Source organism: Leucoraja erinacea, chromosome 10 (genome assembly GCF_028641065.1).
Source record: "Leucoraja erinacea ecotype New England chromosome 10, Leri_hhj_1, whole genome shotgun sequence".
In the NCBI taxonomy this organism is placed as follows: Eukaryota; Metazoa; Chordata; class Chondrichthyes; order Rajiformes; family Rajidae; genus Leucoraja; species Leucoraja erinaceus.
The window spans coordinates 57,331,528-57,352,925 of NC_073386.1; the positions used below are offsets into that span (position 1 = coordinate 57,331,528).

The window sequence follows — 21,398 nt, forward strand, 5'->3', positions numbered from 1 at the left end:
CCAACAACAAGAGAGTGGTCCTGAGCTACTATCTACATCATTGAAGACCCTTGGACTATCTTTGATCAGACTTTATCTTGCACTAAACTTTATTCATGTTATTCCTTTTATCATGTATCTACACTGTACATCGCACAATTGTAATCATGTATTGTCTTTCTGCTGACTGGATAGCAAGCAACAAAAGCTTTTCACTGCATCTCGCTACACGTGACAATAAACTAAACCAAAAATCAACAAGGTGGAACAGGAGTCCAGGTTCAGGAGCAGCACATTCCCAACAACCACCAAGCTCTTGGACACCACAAACACCAACTAAACTCCTAGCGACAAACCTATCTTGATTGCACAATGCACCCCAAGCTTTGATTAGTACGTGTGTCAGCGGTTATGGGAGAAGGCAGGAGAATGGGGTTAGGAGGAATAGATAGATCAGCCATGATTGAATGGCAGAGTAGATTTGATGGGCCGAATGGCCTAATTCTGCTCCTATCACTTATGAACTTTGTTTTGACCAACTGTTGTGCTGCTGCATGGAAGAGTTTCATTGTGATGTTTTGGTACACAAGGCCATTCTTGCCTCTTGATCTACATTCTAAACTGATCAATACTTGATACATCAAGCTTGGTTCAGCCTAAATAAACCACCATTACAAGCTCAAGGAACTGCAAATGCTGGAACCCTCTTCCCAGCTGTTATCAGGCAACTGAATCATCCTACCACAACCAGAGAGCAGTGCTGAACTACTATCTACCTCATTGGTGACCCTCAGGCTATCCTTGATCGGACTTTGCTGGCTTTACCTTGCCTTGCACTAAACGTTATTTATTCCCTATATACACTGTAAAAGGCTCGATGGCAATCATGTACTGTCTTTCTGCTAACTGGATAGCACGCAACAAAAGCTTTTCACTGTACCTCGGTACACGTGACAATAAACTAAACTGAAATTGAGCAAATCTAAGTGCTGGAGGAACTCAGTGCGTCAGGCAGCATCTGCAAGGGTGATAAGACTCAAAAAGCTGGAGTATCTCAGCGGGACAGGCAGTATCTCTGGAGAAATGGGTGACGTTTTGGGTCGAGCCCCTTCTTCAGAGAATGGACAAGCAACGTTTTGGGTCTGGACCTTTCTTCAACTGGATTGAAACCATCACGAGCATAAACAAACTAGACAATCTCTGATGACCAGCTACAAAAATCCATTTCAAATTCATGTTGCAGTAACAGAAAAATTAAATGCAAAAATGTAGTTACATGAAAGACATTTTACTCTTTGATATTTTAATATTGCGAAGTAATGTTTTTGCCCTGGGGAGTCTTCAACCCAGTTACATACATGGCACGTCTTTGGTGGAAGGACCATAGGAGAGATGAAACTCCATTTCATTTCTCCATGTTACCTGCACTCAGGAAACAGCAAATGTAACAAGATAGATATCTGTAACAAGGGTAGGACAGGTTTAGAGGGATCGGGGCCAAACATGGGCGGGCAGGTGGGACTAGTGCAGCTGGGACATGTTGGTCGGTGTGGGCAAGTTGGGCCGATGGGCCTGTTTCCACTCTGTATCACTCTATGACTCCAAGACTCCACCATGAAGTGTCAACTGAAGTAGGTCTTCCAGGGTCTCGACCTGAAACGTCACCTATTCATTTTCTCCAGAGATGCTGCTGTCTGACCTGCTGAGTTACTCCAGCATTTTGTATCTATCTGCCTTTGGCTACTGTGCATGCACGTAAAGGAGATTTAGAATGGCTTTATATTTCACTCTTCTTTATGTTAGAGATACACATGGAAAGAGGTCCTTCGGTCCAGCAAATCCATGTCGACCAGTGATCCCTGTACACTAGTCCTGCCCTACACACAAGGGACATTTTTTTACAGAAGCCAATTAACTTACAAACCTGCATGTCTTTGGGATGTGGGAGGTAACCAGAGAAAACCCACGCAAGTCACGGAGAGAACATATGAACTCCGTACAGACAAGCATCTGTAGTCTGGACGGAACCCGGGTCTCGGGCGCTGTAAGGCAGCAACTCTACCGCTGCGCCCCATGCCGCCCTCCTCTCATCATCGCCTCGACCACCTTAGCCATCAGTCTACCAATCAACCCACCACGCCCCTGTATCCACCTATAGGGTGATTTCACCAAAGGTCAAATGAGCATAGATCCCCCCTCACGTGACCGAAAACAGCGGAAGTGAACAGCCGACATTTGCCGTGGAGATTTAAAGGTCCAAAATATCGGGAATTATCGCGTTTGCTCGCTGAATTTCATCAAAAGTAAGTTAATAATTCCTTACTTTTGATGAAATCCAGCGAGCAAACGTGATAATTCCCGATATTTTGGACCTGTAAATCACCACGGCAAATGTCAAGCAATAGACAATAGGTGCAGGAGTAGGCCATTCAGCCCTTCGAACCAGCACCACCATTCACTGTGATCATGGCTGATCATCCACAATCAGTACCCCATTCCTGCATGGCTTCTCCCCATATCCCTTGACTCCTCTATCTTTAACTCTATCTAACTCTCTCTTGAAAGCATCCAGAGAATTGGCCTCCACTGCCTTCTGAGGCAGAGAATTCCAGATTCACAACTCTCTGGGTAAAATGTTTTTCCTCATCTCCGTTCTAAATGGCCAACCCCTTATTCTTATGCCTGTACGTCTTTCAAGTATGGGAGAAACTGGAGCACCCAGCGAAAACCCACACGGTCACAGGAGAGCGTACAAACTCCACACGGAAAGCACCCATAGTCAGGATCAAACTCATGTGACGCAGCAACTCGACCTTATCCGACCGCTGCATCACCCCCAAATCTCTTTGCAATTTCTTGCCGTCTTGGTCAGAGCCGTTCCCAAAGCCTCCTCTAACTGCTGAGCAGTTTTCAGCTATTTTGTGGCATAATGTACACGGGTATGTAACTTGTACCACCCTACCGAGTAGCACGCACCTTTCTGATTCGTATCCAGAGAGCAAGGATCACAGACCAGTAGAACAGTATTGCTGAGATCGCAAACTTTGCAGCTTATTTGAATCTTAGATTGGAAGTCGTATAGAGTCTTACAACTTGGAAACAGGCTCTACGGTCCAACTTGCCCACACCAACCAACATTCCCATCGACACTGGTCCCACTGCCGGCATTTGGCCCATATCCCTCTAAACCTGTCCTATCCATGTACCCGTCTAAATGTTTCCTAAACGTTGCCATAGTACCTGCCTCAGCTACCTCCTCTGGTACCTGCAACTTTCATACTCAATACTCTGACTGATGAAGGGCAATGTGCCATTTTGACCACCTTATCTACCTGTGACACCTGAAATAAACCAAGGAGTGTGTGGGAAAGAAATGCAGATGCTGGTTTACACCGAAGATAGACACAAAATGATGGAGTAACTCAGCGGGACAGGCAGCGGGACAACGGTCCTGGATGGAAGGAATGGGTGACCTTTCGGGTCGAGACCCTTCTGCAGTCAGGAGAGAGGAAGACACAGAGATATGGATGGTGTCAATAAACCAGGTGGGTTTATTTCTCCTGCCTTTCAAAACAGTTCCCAGCAAATCAAGGCGATTGCAGACAGGACACTAGTGCTTGGTGCCTCTTGCCCTGCCCATGGCTGGTGAACGCTGTGAAGTTGCAGTGATTTCTCCTCTTCGGTCCGCACTGCAGACAACGTTAACATTCAGAACAGACTGGTGGCTCGTTAGCTTTCCATACAACGCCGCACGTTGCCGCAAATGCAAAAAAAAACACTCTCAATTGGAGACGTTTCAAGAACTGGACAACAGTTTAAAAAAAGTTTAGGAGGACCTCGGCTGTGCGGATAAACCGGGCCTGGAATTAGCACTGGAGTTCACAGTCCGAATACCACAGTGAAGATTAAAGTCACCACAACAGTCGCTGCACCACTGAACTGATCACAGACCGCTGCTTTTATCAATCCTATAACCCACTCGGAATACTAAAATGCAATAATCAATATTAAAATGCAACAATTAATATTGAAATGCAATCATCTTGAATATGTCCCATGTACCCCACCCCACCCAAAGAGCAATGGTTATTTACCAATATAGTCCCCCCCCCCCCCCCCCCCCCCCCATTTAATAAACACACAGGCATTGTGTAATTAAATGCAACAGGCATTAGTTTCTTTATCATTCATTGGGGTTTTTTAATCCCCTAAGAGGCAATGCAATAAAAACATTCTGGAGGTTAGCGATAAAAAGCAGCCAAGATTGCAGAGATAGCATAAACAGATACCAAATGCTGGAATAACTCAGCGGGACAAGCAGCATCTCTGGAGAGTAGGATTGGATCGAGACCCTTTCTCAGATCCATCGCGTTTCGTTACCGTTACTGCAATACCCTGGCTGATCCCAAGCAGTTTACCGAGAAGCAGGAGCTGCGAAAGTCTCCCGACGAACCAGCAACTCTTGTGATATAATGAAATGTTAACTTTTGCTGCTTGGAGTAAGGAAAATGTGGAGAGCGAAAATAAACAAAAACACCCGGTGACTATTGGTTCAATGTCCGTCACCAATGTACAGTGAATTTGTTGCTCTTACTACAGAGGGAGAGAGAGACAGAGAGAGAGAGACACACACAGAAACACAGAGACACAGAGAGAGACAGACAGAGACAGTGAGAGATTCTTGGTTCGTGGTCCTCCAAAAGGAATGTAAACTGGAGGTGGGAGACAGAAAGACAGACAGAGACAGAGAACAGACAGAACAGACAGAGAGAGACAGGGACAGAGGGAGAATCGGACAGAGAGAGACAGACAGACAGAAACAGGCAAAAAGAGTGACAGACAGATACAAAGAGAGAGAAAGAGACACACACATATAGACAGAGACAGATAAATATAGACAGAGGGACACACGGACAGACACCTACCAGCGAGCTGTACTCCTCTGGGGACCTGGTCTGATAGCTTTGCAGGGCCACGTTGGGTTCACCGAGGAGTTCCAGCACCAAGCTCTGTTGAATGTTGCGAACGGCAGAACGCTTTCGGTCAAACATGCTGTGGGTGCCCGCATCAGGGCTCCAGGAGGAGGTGGTGGCTGCGGCGGCTGGGGCTGCCAGCAATTTCGCAGGCAACGGGGATATCATTGGACACGGTTGAACCAGACACAAAATAAAATGCAAAACAACAAAAAAAGGTTTTTGCTTGGGGAAGGAATGGATGATGCGTGATGCAAGGGAGCAGAGGAATAAGAGAAATGCAACAGCTACAATAACATGGTGCGACTGTGCGTTGGATGGGGAGGGAGGGAGGGGAGAACGAGGGTTTCCCCCTATCAATGCAAGGTGGATAATGCAAGAGGGATGAAATGGGGTTGCAAGGGGGGTGCAAGAGAGATGCACGCGGGTTGCAAAGGGGATGAAGAGGGCTTGCAAGGGGTGAAATGGGGTTGCAAGGGGGTGAAATGGGGTTCTAAGGGGGATGCAAGCGGGTTGCAAAGGGGTTGCAGTTCTCTAGCAGTGCAGCCCGGAGCCGAGTGATTGACAGCTGGCCCCCGGGGATCCGAGTGAGTGACAGCTGGCCCCCGGGAATCCGGGCTAGTGACAGCCGCGGCCTCTTGCACCGAGGCACCGCTTTGCTCAGTCGCCGCTGCAAGGGATTGCTTCGCCCCCTGCTTACAAAAAGGGGGTGGGGAAAATGCAAAAATCAACTTTTTCCTTCCACCCACCAGCAGTGATGTCATTGCTCCATTCAAATGAGCTCCTTGCAGGCACATGTTTTAAAAAAAAGAATCTCCTCCAAGGCGCAAAACATGGGATGGATTCTGCAAGAAAGTTGAAGAGGGATCCCAAGTCCCTTGGTTATGCAAGGAGCTCCATCTCTACAACTCAACATGCATGACAAAAAAAGACGTATTTAAAGAAAAACACATTTGCAAGATTGGAAAGCTTGCAAGTTCTTCCCTAAACAAAATTTCAAAAAAAGGAAAGTTTTGACACAAGGTGCTGGAGGAAATCCTGCTCAGGCAACATCCGTGAAGTCAGGACCCTTTGGGGTCAGGACCCTTCAGATATTTCCTCCCTCTCATATCAAATGTACAGTACAGTTTGGCATGTAACGGTAACATGCATGTACAATTACATGCCAAAGTGAATGTAATCCAGCACTTTGTGTCTTTTTTTTGTGAAGTTGTCTGCAGTTCCTTGTGTGTCTACATTTCACTGAACCATACACCGCTTTGATGCAAGTGCATGTATATCACACTGGGCTCAAATTTGCATCAGGATAAGGATTTAAAACCAAGAATATCCTTTCCTAAAATATGAATCAGATGAGTCTCTCCTCTCCCCACCCCTCTCTCCATCTCCCTTCATCCGTCTCTCTCTGTCACCCCCCCCCACTCTCCCTGCTTCTGTCTCCCCCTCCTACTCTCTCCCCTCCGTCCCTCTACCTCTCCCACTCTCTCCCTCCCTTTCTACCACCTTTCCCCTCTCACCCCTCCATCTCTCTCCCGCTCCTATCTCTCTCTCTCCTCCTCCTTCCCTCTCCCCCTCCCTCCCTCTCTTGCCCCCACCCTCTCCCTCTCTCTCCCTTTCTCTCTCTCTCACTCTCACTGTCTCCATCCCTCTCTCGTCCCTCTCTCCCTCCGCCAACTGCCAGACTGACCCTTCGCAGCACTCACCGGCTGTCCGACCACTCTCACCATCCACCGGCGGACCGACAGCCCGACCGATCCTCCACAGCACCCATTGGCCTACCGACATTGACCCTGACCCTGACCCTAGCTGTACATTTGTTATTTATCATTTTTATTTACCAGTTCACATCATAACTTTATAAAGATAAATCAATTGAAAAACAAACTGATCAGCAAGGTTAGCATTACTTTATCCTTGGAAACCTTGTTAATGCTATTGATGTATTGAGGAGGCAGCCATGATCCCTCGCTAGCATGAAACAAGGAGCGGGATTGGTCAATTTGTGTCCGACCTCAATGTCAAACGTGCATTGATTGGACAATTACTACTCGTTTTTGGTCATATTTAAACAAAATGTGCAGGTTTTGTTCTTGACCAGTTTCAGGTATGATTTATATAATATTTTTACACAATATGTTAAAAAATTCAGGTTGTTCCGTGAGTTGGGTCACGAACCTGAACGAAAAAGCTCCTCGGCCCACAGCCTATAAGTGCAGGAAATGGAGAGAGTTCTGTTCAGAAAAACAATCAAGATTTTTTGGACAGAAAACAGGAAGGGTTTGAAACATTTGTCAGGGCTGGAGAGAGGGAGAGGGGGAGGGAGTCCCGGCATCCAAAGAACCAAGTTTGTGAAGTGGAAACGTTGGTATTGTGGCACCCACAAGGCACGATTAGCCGAATGACTCATTTAAACACTGTAAAATCCTATTACAGTCTTCAGCAGTGGACCAGCAAGAGAAGAGATTTCATGCTTCACACACCAGAGCTCAATGGAATTCCCAAGATAGACACTAAAAGCTGGAGTAACTCAGCGGGTCAGACAGCATCTCTGGAGAAAAGGAATGGGTGATGTTTTGGTTCGAGACCCTTCGGCTCAGAGTCAGGGGAGGGGGAAACTAGAAGTATGAAAAGGTACAAAGGACAAATGAATGAAAAGTTAGAAAAGAACAAAAAAAGCCAGCAATGATGATCAGGAAAGGTGGAACCAACATTGTGTATATATAATGTGTGTATATGTGTGCCTGAAGAAGGGTCTCGACCCGAAACATCACCCATTCCTTCTCTCCAGAGATGCTGCCTGTCCCGCTGAGTTACTCCAGCATTTTGTGTCCACCTTCGATTTAAACCAGCATCTGCAGTTCTTTCTTACACATATATATATATATATATTCACACACACACTCACATGTATCTAGAATATGAATATAGATTTTAGATAGAATATACATATAAAAAAATATATAGAAAATAGAATCTATAGTCAGAATAGTCTATTTTTGAATGCATTTCTAGTACTTTGCTAAATGAAAATTGTTTGTAATGCCCCTATTTAATGCATATATTTTTTTTTTAAATCACTGATGGTCAAGTCACACATTAATAATCTGACTGATTAGTTTCAAGTGGCATGCTGATGGAGCCTGGGGGCATTTTGAAGTAAACGGTGGCAATTGTACCCTAAAGGTCGCATTAATTCACCCATCACTGCGTACACAGCAAGAACAACCTGCTCAATTTGGGTCACATCCTCATCTCCACACAAGAGTAAAGATTCAACAATCTTGCGTGGGAAGGAACTGCAGATGCTGGTTTAAAGATAGACACAAAATGCCGGAGTTACTCACGGGGCAGGCAGCATCTCTGGAGAGAAGGAATGGGTGACGTTTTGGGTCGAGACCCTTCTTCAGCCTACAATCTTTATCTTTCCCTTTGCTCTACCTACTGTACTTGAGTATGGCTTCATTCTATTTAACTGCAGAAATATCTGATTTAATTGATGGCGTGCAAAACAAAGCTTTCCACTCTGCCTCGGTGCACGTGACAATAATTGATCTTAACCTAATTAGTCCCGTTAAAATACATTACTATTTAAAATTCTTATAATGGATGTGAGGGCTGTGTACAACAAATCTGGGATTAGAACTAGTGTACATGGTAATCGTCAGACCGCACGGACTCTGTGGGCCGAAGGGCCTGTTTCCACGCTACTCTCTGAGCTATTATCTACCTCATTGAAGACCCTCGGATATATCTTTCATCGGACTTATACGTTAGTCTCTTTATCATGTATCTGTACACTGTGAACGGCTCGATTATAATCATGTATAGTCTTTCCGCTGACCCGGTTAACACACAACATGAAGCTTTTTACTGTACCTTGCTAAACATTAATCTAAACCTCATATTAGATAGGAGGACTGTATAAAACAAAAAGGATAACTGAACTCGGCACAGAGTCGGTGGGCCGAAGGGCCTGTTTCCACGCTGTATCTCCAAACTAAACACTGAAGGAACTGTGAAATTGCCTTCACATTTATGTGGAGCAGTATTCAATCAGGTGGCATGCAATACAAAGCTTTTCACTGTACCTCAGTATGCGCAACTTTGTGCAAGCAATCTCCTGTAGTAATACAACCTAATTGGCATATTTTCCATGTAGTAAGGAACTGCAGATGCTGGTTCACACTGAAGATAAGACACAAATTGCTGGATAATTCAATGGGACACTGAATTCTCTGGAGAGAAGGAATAGCAGGGGACCGGGGGTCAAATGAGATGGAGGAACTGAGTGAAATCCAGTTTAGCAGGGCAGTGGTGTTAGGTAAATTGAATGGATTAAGTCGTCAAGTCAAGTCACATTTATTTATATAGCACATTTAAAAAACAACTCTCGTTGGCTAAAGTGCTTTACATTTGTTATAAGAATAGTATAAACAAACAAACTACATGCGTATATACATGTAGCCCTCACTCAAAGGACGTCAGGAAAGGCTTGGGAGTATAGATAAGTCTTTAGTCTTGACTTAAAAGAATCGATGGAGGGGGCAGTTCTGATGGGAAAGGGGGTGCTGTTCCACAGTCTAGGAGCTGCAACTGAAAATGCGCGGTTGTCCCTGAGCTTATGCCTAGACCGTGGGATATTCAGCAACCCCAAGTCGGCTGATCTGAGAGGCCTGGAGGTGGAGTGGTGGGTGAGAAGACTTTTTATGTAGGTGGGGGCAAGCCCATTGAGGTGCCCATTGAGGGCTTTGTAGACATGAAGGAGAATCTTGAAGTTTATACGGAACCGCACAGGGAGCCAGTGGAGAGAGGCCAGGATCGGGGTGATGTGGTCCCTTTTCGGGTGCCCGTCAGAAGTCTCGCTGCGGCGTTTTGGACCAGTTGCAGGCGGGACAGGGAAGATTGGCTGATGCCAGTGTAAAGGGAGTTGCAGACCGATAAATCCCCAGGGCCAGATAGGCTGCATCCCAGAGTACTTAAGGAAGTAGCCCCAGAAATGGTGGATGCATTAGTGATAATTTTTCAAAACTTTTTAGATTCTGGAATAGATTCTAGCTAATGTAACCCCACTTTTTAAAAAGGGAGGGAGAGAGAAAATGGGGAAACTGCTAGAATCAGTTATTAAAGATGGGATAGGAGCACATTTGGAAAGTGGTGAAATCATTGGACAAAGTCAGCATGGATTTATGAAAGGTAAATCATGTCTGACGAATCTTATAGAATTTTTCGTGGATGTAACTAGTAGAGTGGATAAGGGAGAACCAGTGGATGTGGTGTATCTGGACTTTCAGAAGGCTTTCGACAAGGTCCCACACAAGAGATTAGTATACAAACTAAAAGCACAAGATTCAGTTCAGTAGTGATGTGGATAGAGAACTGGCTGGCAGACAGGAAGCAAAGAGTAGGAGTAAACGGGTCCTTTTCACAATGGCAGGCAGTGACTAGTGGGGTACCGCAAGGCTCAGTGCTGGGACCCCAGCTATTTATGATATATATTAATGATTTGGACGAGGGAATTGAATGCAACATCTCCAAGTTTGCGGATGACACGAAGCTGGGGGGCAGTGTTAGCTGTGAGGAGGATGCTAGGAGGCTGCAAGGTGACTTGGATAGGCTGGGTGAGTGGGCAAATGAATGGCAGATGCAGTATAATGTGGATAAATGTGAGGTTATCCACTTTCGTGGCAAAAACAGGAAAGTAGACTATTATCTGATTGGTGGCCAATTAGGAAAAGGGGAGATGCAACGAGACCTGGGTGTCATGGTACACCAGTCATTAAATGTAGGCATGCAGGTGCAGCAGTCAGTGAAGAAAGCAAATGGTATGTTAGCATTCATAGCAAAAGGATTTGAGTATAAGAGCAGGGAGGTTCTACTGCAGTTGTACTTGGTGAGACCACACCTCGAGTATTGCGTACAGTTTTGGTCTCCTAAACTGAGGAAAGACATTCTTGCCATAGAGGGAGTGCAGAGAAGGTTCACCAGACTGATTCCTGGGATGTCAGGACTTACATATGAAGAAAGACTGGATAGACTCAGCTTGTACTCGCTAGAATTTAGAAGGATCTTATAGAAACTTACAAAATTCTTAAGGGGTTGGACAGGCTAGATGCAGGAAGATTGTTCCCGATGTTGGGGAAGTCCAGAACAAGGGGTCACAGTTTAAGGATAAGGGGGAAATCTTTTAAGACCAAGATGAGGAAAACATTTTTCACACAGAGAGTGGTGAATCTCTGGAATTCTCTGCCACAGAAGGTAGTTGAGGCCAGTTTATTGGCTATATTTAAGAGGGAGTTAGATGTGGCCCTTGTGGCTAAAGGGATCAGGGAGTATGGAGATAAGGCAGGTACAGGATACTGAGTTGGATGATCAGCCATGATCATATTGAATGGCGGTGCAGGCTCGAAGGGCCGAATGGCCTACTCCTGCACCTATTTTCTATGTTTCTATGTTAATAGGTGACGCCTTAGGTCGAGACCCTTCCTCAGAAAGTCGATGGAACAGGTTCTTAATTAGAACAGGTGTCAAAGGTTATGTGGAGAAGGCAGGAAAATGGGATTAGGGGGCATGGATCAACCATGATTGAATGGTGAAGTGGATTCCATGGGCCGAAGTGCCTAATTCTACTGCTATAATTTGTGAACTTGTGATAGGTGCCCAACATTAACAGGTTCATTTGTTCTATTTCTCTCTGTATCACCATCTATATCTCTGCTTTCACATTCCCTTGTCTCTCAGTCTGAAGAAGGGTCTCAGATACAAGGAACTCAGTTCAGTTGAGTTTATTGTCACGTGTACAGAGAAAAGCTTTTCATCACGTGCTAAAAATAGTCGGCAGAAAGACAATACATGATTCCAATTGAGCCATTTACAGTGTATAGATACATGGTAAGGGAATAACGTTTAGTGCAAGATAAAGCCAGCATAGTCCGATCAATACAATACAATCAGTTTTATTCGTCACATTGCACATAAAGTGCAAGTGAAACGAATTTGTCAGCAGCGATACAATAATAAAGAACACACAATACACAATAAAAATGTAACACAAACATCCACCACAGCATTCATCACTGTGGTGGAAGGCACAAAATTTGGCCAGTCCTCCTCCATTTCCCCCCGTGGTCGGGACCAGAGTCCAGAGACAGTCAAGGATCGGCTCTTTCCCACCGGAGACCGCGGCTTTAGGCTGGTGTAGGCCACAGGCCGGAGGTCGAAGATTTAAAGTCCCCGCCGCAGCCAGAAGCACCGCAGACTGCAGGGCCGGCGGTGGAAGCTCCCCTCCAGGGGTGATGGTAAGTCCACGTCAGGTCCGCGGTAGAAGTTGGCCGCGGGCCGGTGGTGGAAGCTCCTTCTTCTCCCGGTTCCCCACGAGGGATCTCGGGCTGCAGACGCCGCGCCGGCTGAAACTCTGCAGACCGCGGCTCCAGGCTGCCGGCTGCCACGGGCCAGCGAAACGGAGCGCTCCCCTCCAGCGAGCCCCAGCGAGGCCCGCTACGCACCGAGAATCTACGCTGCGCCCACCGCTGAGGCCCCGGGCGCGTCTCCGGGAAAGGCCGCCCGATCCTCGTTGTTAGGCCACGGGGGAGGCGACCTGGAAAAAGTCGCCTCTCCATGGAGGAGGCGACCGAAGCGGTTTCCCCCTCATCCCCCCCACACCACCCCCCACACAAAACACACAAAGAAACACAAAAAACATACTTTAAAACATACTAAAAAAACAAAAAAAGTTGAAAAAAACGGACACGCTGCTGACAGGGCGCGGCTTGCAGCGCCCCCCCCCCCACAAGTCCGATCAAGGATAGTCCGAGGGTCACCAATAAGGTAGATAGTAGTTCAGCACTGCTCTCTGGTTGGGGTAGGATGATTCAGTTGCCTGATTCAGTTACCCATTCCTTCATTCCAGAGATGCTGCCTCTGCCACTGAGTTACTCCAGCATTTTGCATATTCTGTGGTCAAGGACTGGATCACAGCTTCTGAAGCACAAAGTCAAAAGAGCCACCAATCTGCTGTGTTGCATTTCCAGTCAGAATGGCTGACACGCAAATATAAAGCTATTATTCACCCAACTCCATGCCAACCAACCAAACAACTCTGGACTTCCACTAGTGGCTAAATCACAAGGCTTATTTTACCACAGGAAACAGATGTCAAAATATGACTAATTGGATTGACTCAGCATGTGAAAACCCCCTTAGACAGCACTTCATTCATCTCCTTGTGACCCAACAAAAATAACCACTGCCAGTATGAACAATTCAAAAAATGTCTGATGCAAGTGAAAGTACAACTCACTGGAAGATCAGAGGAAATCAAAAAAGAAAATTGCCCCAGCTGCTAATTAGAAACAGAAGATAATTTAGAGATTTGCCATTTTAATTTGCAATATGTGGGGCAGCACAATTTAGCATCTTTTTTCTCTTTGTATTTTGATTTGTGAAATGTGGCTGCTGCCTCACAGCGCCAGACTCTGGTTCAATCCTGGCTACCGGTGAGGTGTTTGCACGTACACCCTGTGACCGCATGGGTTTCGCTTCACATTTATAGATTACTAGACCAAGTGGGACCCATTGGGTCTCTGTCACACGGGAGGCCTGCTCCCCCAATGCAACACGTTCCCCGACGCAATATTCCACCACTCACCCATAGCCCCCATGGGAGGCCTGGTCCCCCAACGCAACCCGTTCCTCAACGCAATATTCCACCAAAACTCTATCTTGGAAACTTTCCAATCAGGTTTCAGGGCTCACCATAGCACAGAATCTGCCTTGCTGAAGGTACACAATGACTTACTCCTGCTTCTTCTTGACCTCAGTGCAGCATTTGATACTGTCAACCACACCATCCTAATTGACCGTCTCCGGTATGGGGTTGGTATTGATGGCACTGCCCTGAGCTGGTTCATCTCCTACCTCAAAGGTAGGAGTTTCTCGACTAACATAGGCAACTCATTCTCCTCCCCAGCTAATCCCTGCTGTGGGGTTCCACAAGGTTCCATCCTTGGCCCCATTCTCTTCTCCCTGTATATGCTCCCCTTAGGCCAAGTCATTGAAAGGCACAGCATTTCCTTCCATTGCTACACAGACAATACCCAACTCTATCTCCCCCTGAAGCCCAAAAACCAATCTAATCTGTTTAACCTTACCCACTGCCTCGAAGATATAAAGTGTTGGATGGCCCAGAACTTCCTCCAACTAAACAAGAGTAAGTCTGAGGTCATCCTTCTCAGCCCCTCGGACTTAATCAAAATGATAGCAGGCAGCCTTGGAAGCCTTACCCCACTACTCAAACCTCATGTAAAAGACCTTGGCATAATATTTCACTCAGCACTGAAATTTGACAAACAAATCAATGCCGTGGTAAAAGCTAGCTTCTTTCAGCTTCGGACGATAGCTAAAATAAAAAAATTCCTCCAGTTTGATGACCTGGAAAAGATCATCCACACATTCATCTCCTCCCGCCTAGATTACTGCAACTCCCTTTACACTGGCCTCACCCAATCTTCCCTGTCCCGCCTGCAACTGGTCCAAAACGCCCCAGCAAGACTCCTGACGGGCACCCGAAAAAGGGACCACATCACCCCGATCCTGGCCTCTCTCCACTGGCTCCCTGTGCGGTTCTGTATAAACTTCAAAATACTCCTCCATGTCTACAAAGCTCTCAATGGGCTTGACCCCACATACATAAAAAGTCTTCTCACCCACCACTCTACCTCCAGGCCCCTCAGATCGGCCAACTTGGGGTTGCTGAATATCCCACGGTCTAGGCATAAGCTCAGGGGCGACCGCGCCTTTGCGGTTGCAGCCCCTAGACTGTGGAACAGCATCCCCCTTCCCATCAGAACTATAATAATAATATAATAATACATTTTATTTATGGGCGCCTTTCAAGAGTCTCAAGGACACCTTACAAAAATTTAGCAGGTAGAGGAAAAACATGTAAGGGGAATGAAATAAATAGTAGAGACATGACTAGTACACAAAGTAAAGACAGAATACAATTCAAAACACAAGATGAGGCAATTAATGCACAGATGAAAAAGGAGGGGGACGTGGGGCTAAGGATAGGCAGAGGTGAAGAGATGGGTCTTGAGGCGGGACTGGAAGATGGTGAGGGACACGGAATTGCGGATCAGTTGGGGGAGGGAGTTCCAGAGCCTGGGAGCTGCCCTGGAGAAGGCTCTGTCCCCTAAACTGCGGAGGTTGGACTTGTGGATGGAGAGGAGACCGGCTGATGTGGATCTGAGGAACCGTGAGGGTTGGTAGGGGGAGAGGAGGTCAGTGAGATATGGGGGGGGGGCAGATGGTGGAGGGCTTTGTAGGTGAGGATCAGGATTTTGTAGGTGATCCGGTGGGAGATGGGAAGCCAGTGAAGTTGTTTGAGGACTGGAGTGATGTGATGCCAGGATTTGGTGTGGGCGATGAGTCGGGCGGCTGCGTTCTGGACCAGTTGGAGTCGGTTGATGTAGGTGGAGCTGATGCCAAGGAGAAGTGAGTTGCAATAGTCCAGTCGGGAGGAGATGAAGGCATGGATGAGTCTTTCAGCAGCGGGAGGTGTGAGAGAGGGTCTGAGATTGGCGATGTTGCGGAGATGAAAGAAGGAGGTTTTAATGACATGGTGGATGTGAGGCTCAAGGGAGAGGGTGGAATCAAAGATCACGCCAAGGTTGCGGGCCTGGGGAGATGGGGAGACAGTGGTGCCGTCGATGGTGAGAGTGGGGTTATTGATTTTGCTGAGTGTGGCTTTGGAGCCTATGAGGAGGAATTCTGTCTTATCGCTGTTGAGTTTGAGGAAGTTATGTTGCATCCAGTTTTTTATAGCTGACAAAGATATGGTTGAGGGGGGGGGGGGGGGGGTTGGGGGGGGATTTGGTGCCGAGGTAGATCTGGGTGTCATCGGCGTAATAGTGGAAGTCCAGGTTGAAGTGGCGGAATATCTGACCAAGGGGGAGGATGTAGATGATGAAGAGGAGGGAGCCTTGGGGAATGCCTTGAGTGACTGTGGCTGTAGCAGAGGTGTGGTTGTGGAGAAAGATGGTGGGATCTGTTGGAAAGGTAGGAACGGAGCCAGCTGAGTGCAGAGCCTTCAATGCCGAGGTCTTTGAGTCTGGTGAGCAGGATGTTATGGTTCACTGTATCGAAGGCTGCGCTCAGGTCGAGGAGGATGAGGATGTTGAGGGAACCAGTGTCAGCAGAGGTGAGGAGGTCGTTGAGGACTTTGAGGAGAGCAGTTTCTGTGCTATGGAGGGGGCGAAAGCCAGATTGGAGGGGTTCAAGTAGGTTATACGCAAGGAGGTGGGAATGAAGTTGCGACGCAACGATACGCTCCAGGGTTTTTGAAAGAAAGGGGAGGTTTGAGATTGGGCGGTAGTTAATGAGAGAGGAGGGATCAAGACCAGGTTTCTTTAAGATTGGTGTGACAGCAGCAGTTTTGAAAGCGGAGGGGACAACTCCTTGGGACAATGAGGAGTTGAAGAGATTAGTGAGGTAGGGGCAGAGAACGGGGAGGCAGGACTTCAGCAGGGGAGTGGGGAGAGGGTCGAGGGAGCAGGTAGTGGGTTTGGAAGAGCTGATGAGTTTGGAGATTTCAGTAGGGGTGACCAGGTCAAACTGGGAGAGGAAGCAGTGTGGAGGATAAAGATTGATAGATGGTGCTGATTTTATCAGCGAAAAAGTGGAGGAATGAGTTGCAGAGATCCGGAGTAGACGTAGGGAGAGTGTTGGCTCGAGGCTTGAGGAGGTTGCCCACTGTGGAGAAGAGGGTTCTGTGGTTTAGGCAGCGATCGGTGAATATGGAGGAGAGGTAGGCAGATTTTGCAGCAATGAGGGCATCTTTGTGGTCAGTGAGGTGGAGTTTGTAAGCTTCAAGATGGACTGTGAGAGATGATTTATTTGTGAGTCATTCAAGTCGGCGACCAGTCTGTTTCAGTTTACGAACTGCAGAACTGCCCCCTCCATCGACTCTTTTAAGTCGAGACTAAAGACTTATCTATACTCCCAAGCTTTTCCTGATGTCCACTGAGTAATGGCTACATGATGTATATATGTATGTAGTCTGTTTTTGTTGTACTATTTGTTGAACTATTCTTATAACATATGTAAAGCACTTTGACCAACGAGAGTTGTTTTTTAAATGTGCTATATAAATAAATGTGACTCGACTTGACTTGACATTCACTCATAGCCGACAACTGCGCAGGGGCTGCTCATTTCGTCTTATGCACCCTCCCTCATTTTAAACTTAAAAAAGAATGCATTTGCACTTGCTAGCTAGCAGAACTCAGTGTACCTTGACTTAAAATAAAATGCATTGCACTTGCTAGGGCGAGCAGGACTCAGTGTACTTGGATAGCAACAATGTTGCAAGCATGGCTACAATCCCATTGTGACGTCACAGCTGTAAGCGCAGGGGAAAAGCAATTATTTTTTTCCAAGTTTTTGCACATTTGTGAATATTTTCATAAATAACTCGAGAAATAATGCATGAAATTTTCAGATAAGGCAATTTTTGAAATCACGGTGTAAATCTCTATCGGCTTATGTAAAAATGTCACCGTTAGCTCGTCGTGTTTTTGAGGAGATGTGAAACGCACACGAACATCACACAAATAAATACACACCCAAGTTTTATAAGTATAAAGATAGATTTATAGATTAGAACTGAGCTCCAAGGGCTAACGGTATCAAGGGATATGGGGAGAAAGCAGGAACGGGGTACTGATTTTGGATGATCAGCCATGATCGTATTGAATGGCGGTGCTGACTCGAATGGCCGAATAGCCTACTCCTGCACCTGTTTTCTATGTTTCTATGTTTACGCAAGCAAAGAATTTCACAGTGACATCACTTGAGACAATAAAGTCACGTATTCATTCATTCATGGGTGGTTGATGGTTGGTGTAGACGTGTTGGGCCGAAGAGCCCGTTTCCGTGTTACATCTCCAAAACGACAATAAATATGAATTTGCATTGCTCCATGTTCTACCATTTAGTACACAAATTTAGCATCATGCAAGAACTGAGCATCAACCTGAAGGAGGGTCCTGACTCCAGAGATTCTGCCTGACCCGGTGTGTTACTCCAGCACTTTGGGTGTTTTTACACCAAACCAGCATCTGCCGTTCCTTGTTTTTTTTTAATCAATCCCACAGGTTTTGAGTACTTAATACAAGATGGTCTATATTTTTAGAATCAGAGACATGCTGAATTTTTTAGGCAGTTATTTTTTATTTAAACAGCAAGCTGGCTTAGATTTCGTTCCATATTAAAGGACCAAATATTCACATGAAAAACATTTCACTGTGGCCATTTCCAGATCCATTCAGTGCCTGGCTTTGCTCTTCATACTGGGTGGTCTTGCTCCATTAAGCAGGAAATGCTATTTAGTAGAGTCACTTTTGTTGATCGTCTGGCACAGCTGGTAGAGCTGCTGCCTCACAGCACCAGAGAAATGGGTTCAATCCTGATCTTGGCTGCCATCTGTGTGGAGTTTGCACATTCTCCCAGTGATTGCGTGGGCTTCCTCCTAGTGTTCCGGTTTCCTCCCATATCCCAATGATGCTCGGGTTTGTAGGTTAAATGGATTCTAGTGGGAACTGCCCCCAGTGTGGTTGAGGTAGATGTGGAAATGGGATAACATAACTAGCGTGAATGGGTAATCAATGGTTGGCTACAACTCAGTGGGTCAAAGGGCCTATTTGTAATCTGTATCCATCAATGTTTCACAAACTGCAAGTATTAATGTTATTCTGGCAGTAGTAACTTTATTCATAAGTGCATAAGGTAAAGGAGCAGAATTAGGCCATTTGACCCAACAGGTATACCCCGCAATTCTCCTCATAACCCCTGACTCTCTTACTGAGTAATATACTAAGTATATTTAATAGTATATAAAAATACGCAATTTTAAAGTATACTTAAAAATATCCATTGACTGGACAGAGTGGATGTAAGGAGGATCAAGATCAAGAGTTCAAGATTCAATTTAATTGTCATTTGGACCCCTTGAGGTCCAAACGAAATGCCGTTTCTGCAGCCATACATTACAAACAAATAGACCCAAGACACAACATAATTTACATAAACATCCATCACATCGCTGTGATGGAAGGCCAAAAAAACTTATCTCTCCACTGCACTCTCCCCCCCCCCCGATGTCAGAGTCAAAGTCAAAGCCCCCGGCTGGCGATGGCGATTGTCCCGTGGCCATTAAAGCCACGCCAGGTGGTGCGAGGTCGCACACCGGGTCTTGGTGTAAGAGCCCCCGGCGTGCGCTCGCAGAGTCCCGCGGCCATTCCAAGCCGTGCGGGGCGGTGATGTCAGGCCCCACTCCAGGAGCTCCTCGGCCCCGCAACCCGGGCGGGAGAAGTCGCCGTTGCGCGGGCCCTGAAAAGCGGTCTCCCCCAGGGACCCGCTCTCCCGTGCCGCCGCAACCCGCAGTTGCAGCCTCCGAATCTCCGGAGATCGGGCCACAGCAGCAGCAGCGCTCCACCACCGCTCCACCCGCTCTGGACTCGGCCAGCTCCGTGACGGTGACGGTGAGTCGTCGGCACCAGAGTCCCCGGTCTTCTCCTGTTGGAGGCCGCTCCTCGTTGCAGCCCCAACGATAACGGAGACCCGACAAGAAAAGGTCGGGTCTCCCGTGCAGGGAGAGATTTAAAAGTTACCCCCTCCCTCCCCCCACACACACACCCCAACAAAAAATAACAAAAACTACACAGAAACATAGACAAAAAATAATAAAAACGCGGACGGGCTGCAGAGGCCGCTGCTGACGAGAGTCGCGCCGCCTACCGGATGTTTCCATTAGTGGGAGAGTCTGGGACCAAAGGGCATAGGAGGTACCTCCAGAAAGGTGATGAGGAGGAATTTCTTTAGTCAGAGGGTGGTGAATCTGTGGAATTCATTGGGCAAGTCAATGGATATTTTTAAAGTGGAGATTGACAGGTTCTTGATTAGTACGGGTGTTAGGGGTTATGGGGAGAAGGCAGGAGAATGGGATTAGGAGGGAGAGATAGATCAGCCATGAATGAAGGGCGGAGTAGACTTGATGGGCCGAATGGCCTAATCCTGCTCCTAAAACCTATGATTACTGATGCAGAGGCCACAGTAAGCCCAAGGTTCATCAGCATATCACTGACATGAAGTGGAAATTGTCAGTGCTGCTGATTAATTCTCTTTCATGAAGCTTGCAGCTGCAATTTCTTGGGCTGCAACAGAAAGATTTAGCCTGTGCAGTTCCCGATTTGAGAATGTTTACTGCCGAAATATAACCACAAAGAAAATAGCCGCGTCTTCAGAACTTAACTTCCAGTACCTCCCTTGCGATGATTGCCTTCCAGAAACGAAACCTTCAGAGGTTTCTTTATCAATGAACACAATTTTTTTTCAAATTGATACCCAAATAGATGTTCCCTTATTCCATACAGCCCTGTACATTTTCACCCCTTTATCTAACCATTTCCCTTATCAAAGCAGGTGAATCTGCTTCCAACACTTTACTAAAGTGCTGGAGTTACTCAGCAGGTCAGGCAGCATCTCTAGAGAAAATAGGTAGGTGATGTTTCGGGTTGGGACCCATCTTCAGTCTGATTTTAAGGAGCAGGGGGATAGGGAGGGAAGAAAGCTGGAAAAGGGGCGAGACAGGACAAAGTGAGTTATAGGCGGACAAAGGCGAGGGGGATTTTAGATAGGCAGACGGTTGGTACATAGGCCAGAGATAAGAGCACAAGGTGTGAAGGGATGTGGATTGTGAAGCTAGAGGGAGGAAAGAATCAAAGGTGGGGTGGTGAGTAGAGTTGCCAACTGTCCCATATTAGACAGGCCATCCTGTATACTGGGCTAAATTGGTTTGCCCCGTATGGGACCGCCCTTGTCCCGTATTTGACTGCTACTACTTGGGTCGAGGGGACTGTCGGGTCGGAGCGCCACGTCCGGCCCCGCCTCACCCGTCCCGACGCAGTGCAGCCCATGCAGTGCAGCAGCAGCGCTTCGCCCGTGGCCCCGTCGGTCGGCAGCCCGGCCAGCTGTGTGACCTTTATACCTTCTCTTACCGCCGACACCACCACCCCTCCTTCTCATGGACGAACATCAGTTCATGAGTTGGACGGGGTGCCGGACTTTGCCAGCGACGTCACCCGGGCCAAAATTCCTCAGCTGGCCCGCTGGCTGGGCTTTGTGTACAGTCCAGCACCCGGGCCAACTCACCATTCGCCCAGCCACGGCCGATCGGTCCACGAATTGTCGTCGGGAATTAGTCCCTTATTACCTTTTGTCCATTATTTGGGAGTGAGAAAGTTGGCGACCCTAGTGGGGAGAGAAATAGGTGGGAGTCCAGGTAGAGCACAAGGGAGGGAAGATGGAGGTTAGATATAATTGGAGAATTTAATGTTCATACTGTTGGGTCGTAAACTACCCAAGCAGAATATAGTTCCCACCAGATCACAA

The 21,398-nt window shown here is 46.9% G+C and overlaps 1 protein-coding gene across 4 annotated transcripts in view; it reads right to left on the reverse strand.

Annotated features, from left to right (window-relative positions):
• Positions 1-21,398, reverse strand: part of rgl1 (ral guanine nucleotide dissociation stimulator-like 1) — a 229,571-nt gene that overhangs the window by 150,748 nt on the left and 57,425 nt on the right. The window contains exon 1 of one of the 4 annotated variants that reach the window (XM_055642422.1): positions 4,905-5,629. The exons of 1 other annotated variant lie outside the window; for it this stretch is intronic. In XM_055642422.1, coding sequence (XP_055498397.1) covers positions 4,905-5,120 — 216 coding nt within the window. In that variant the 5' untranslated portion in view covers positions 5,121-5,629. Of the gene's footprint in view, positions 1-4,904; positions 5,633-21,398 lie in introns of those variants that run through there. 2 more of the 4 variants (XM_055642418.1, XM_055642424.1) reach the window with 2 other exon arrangements.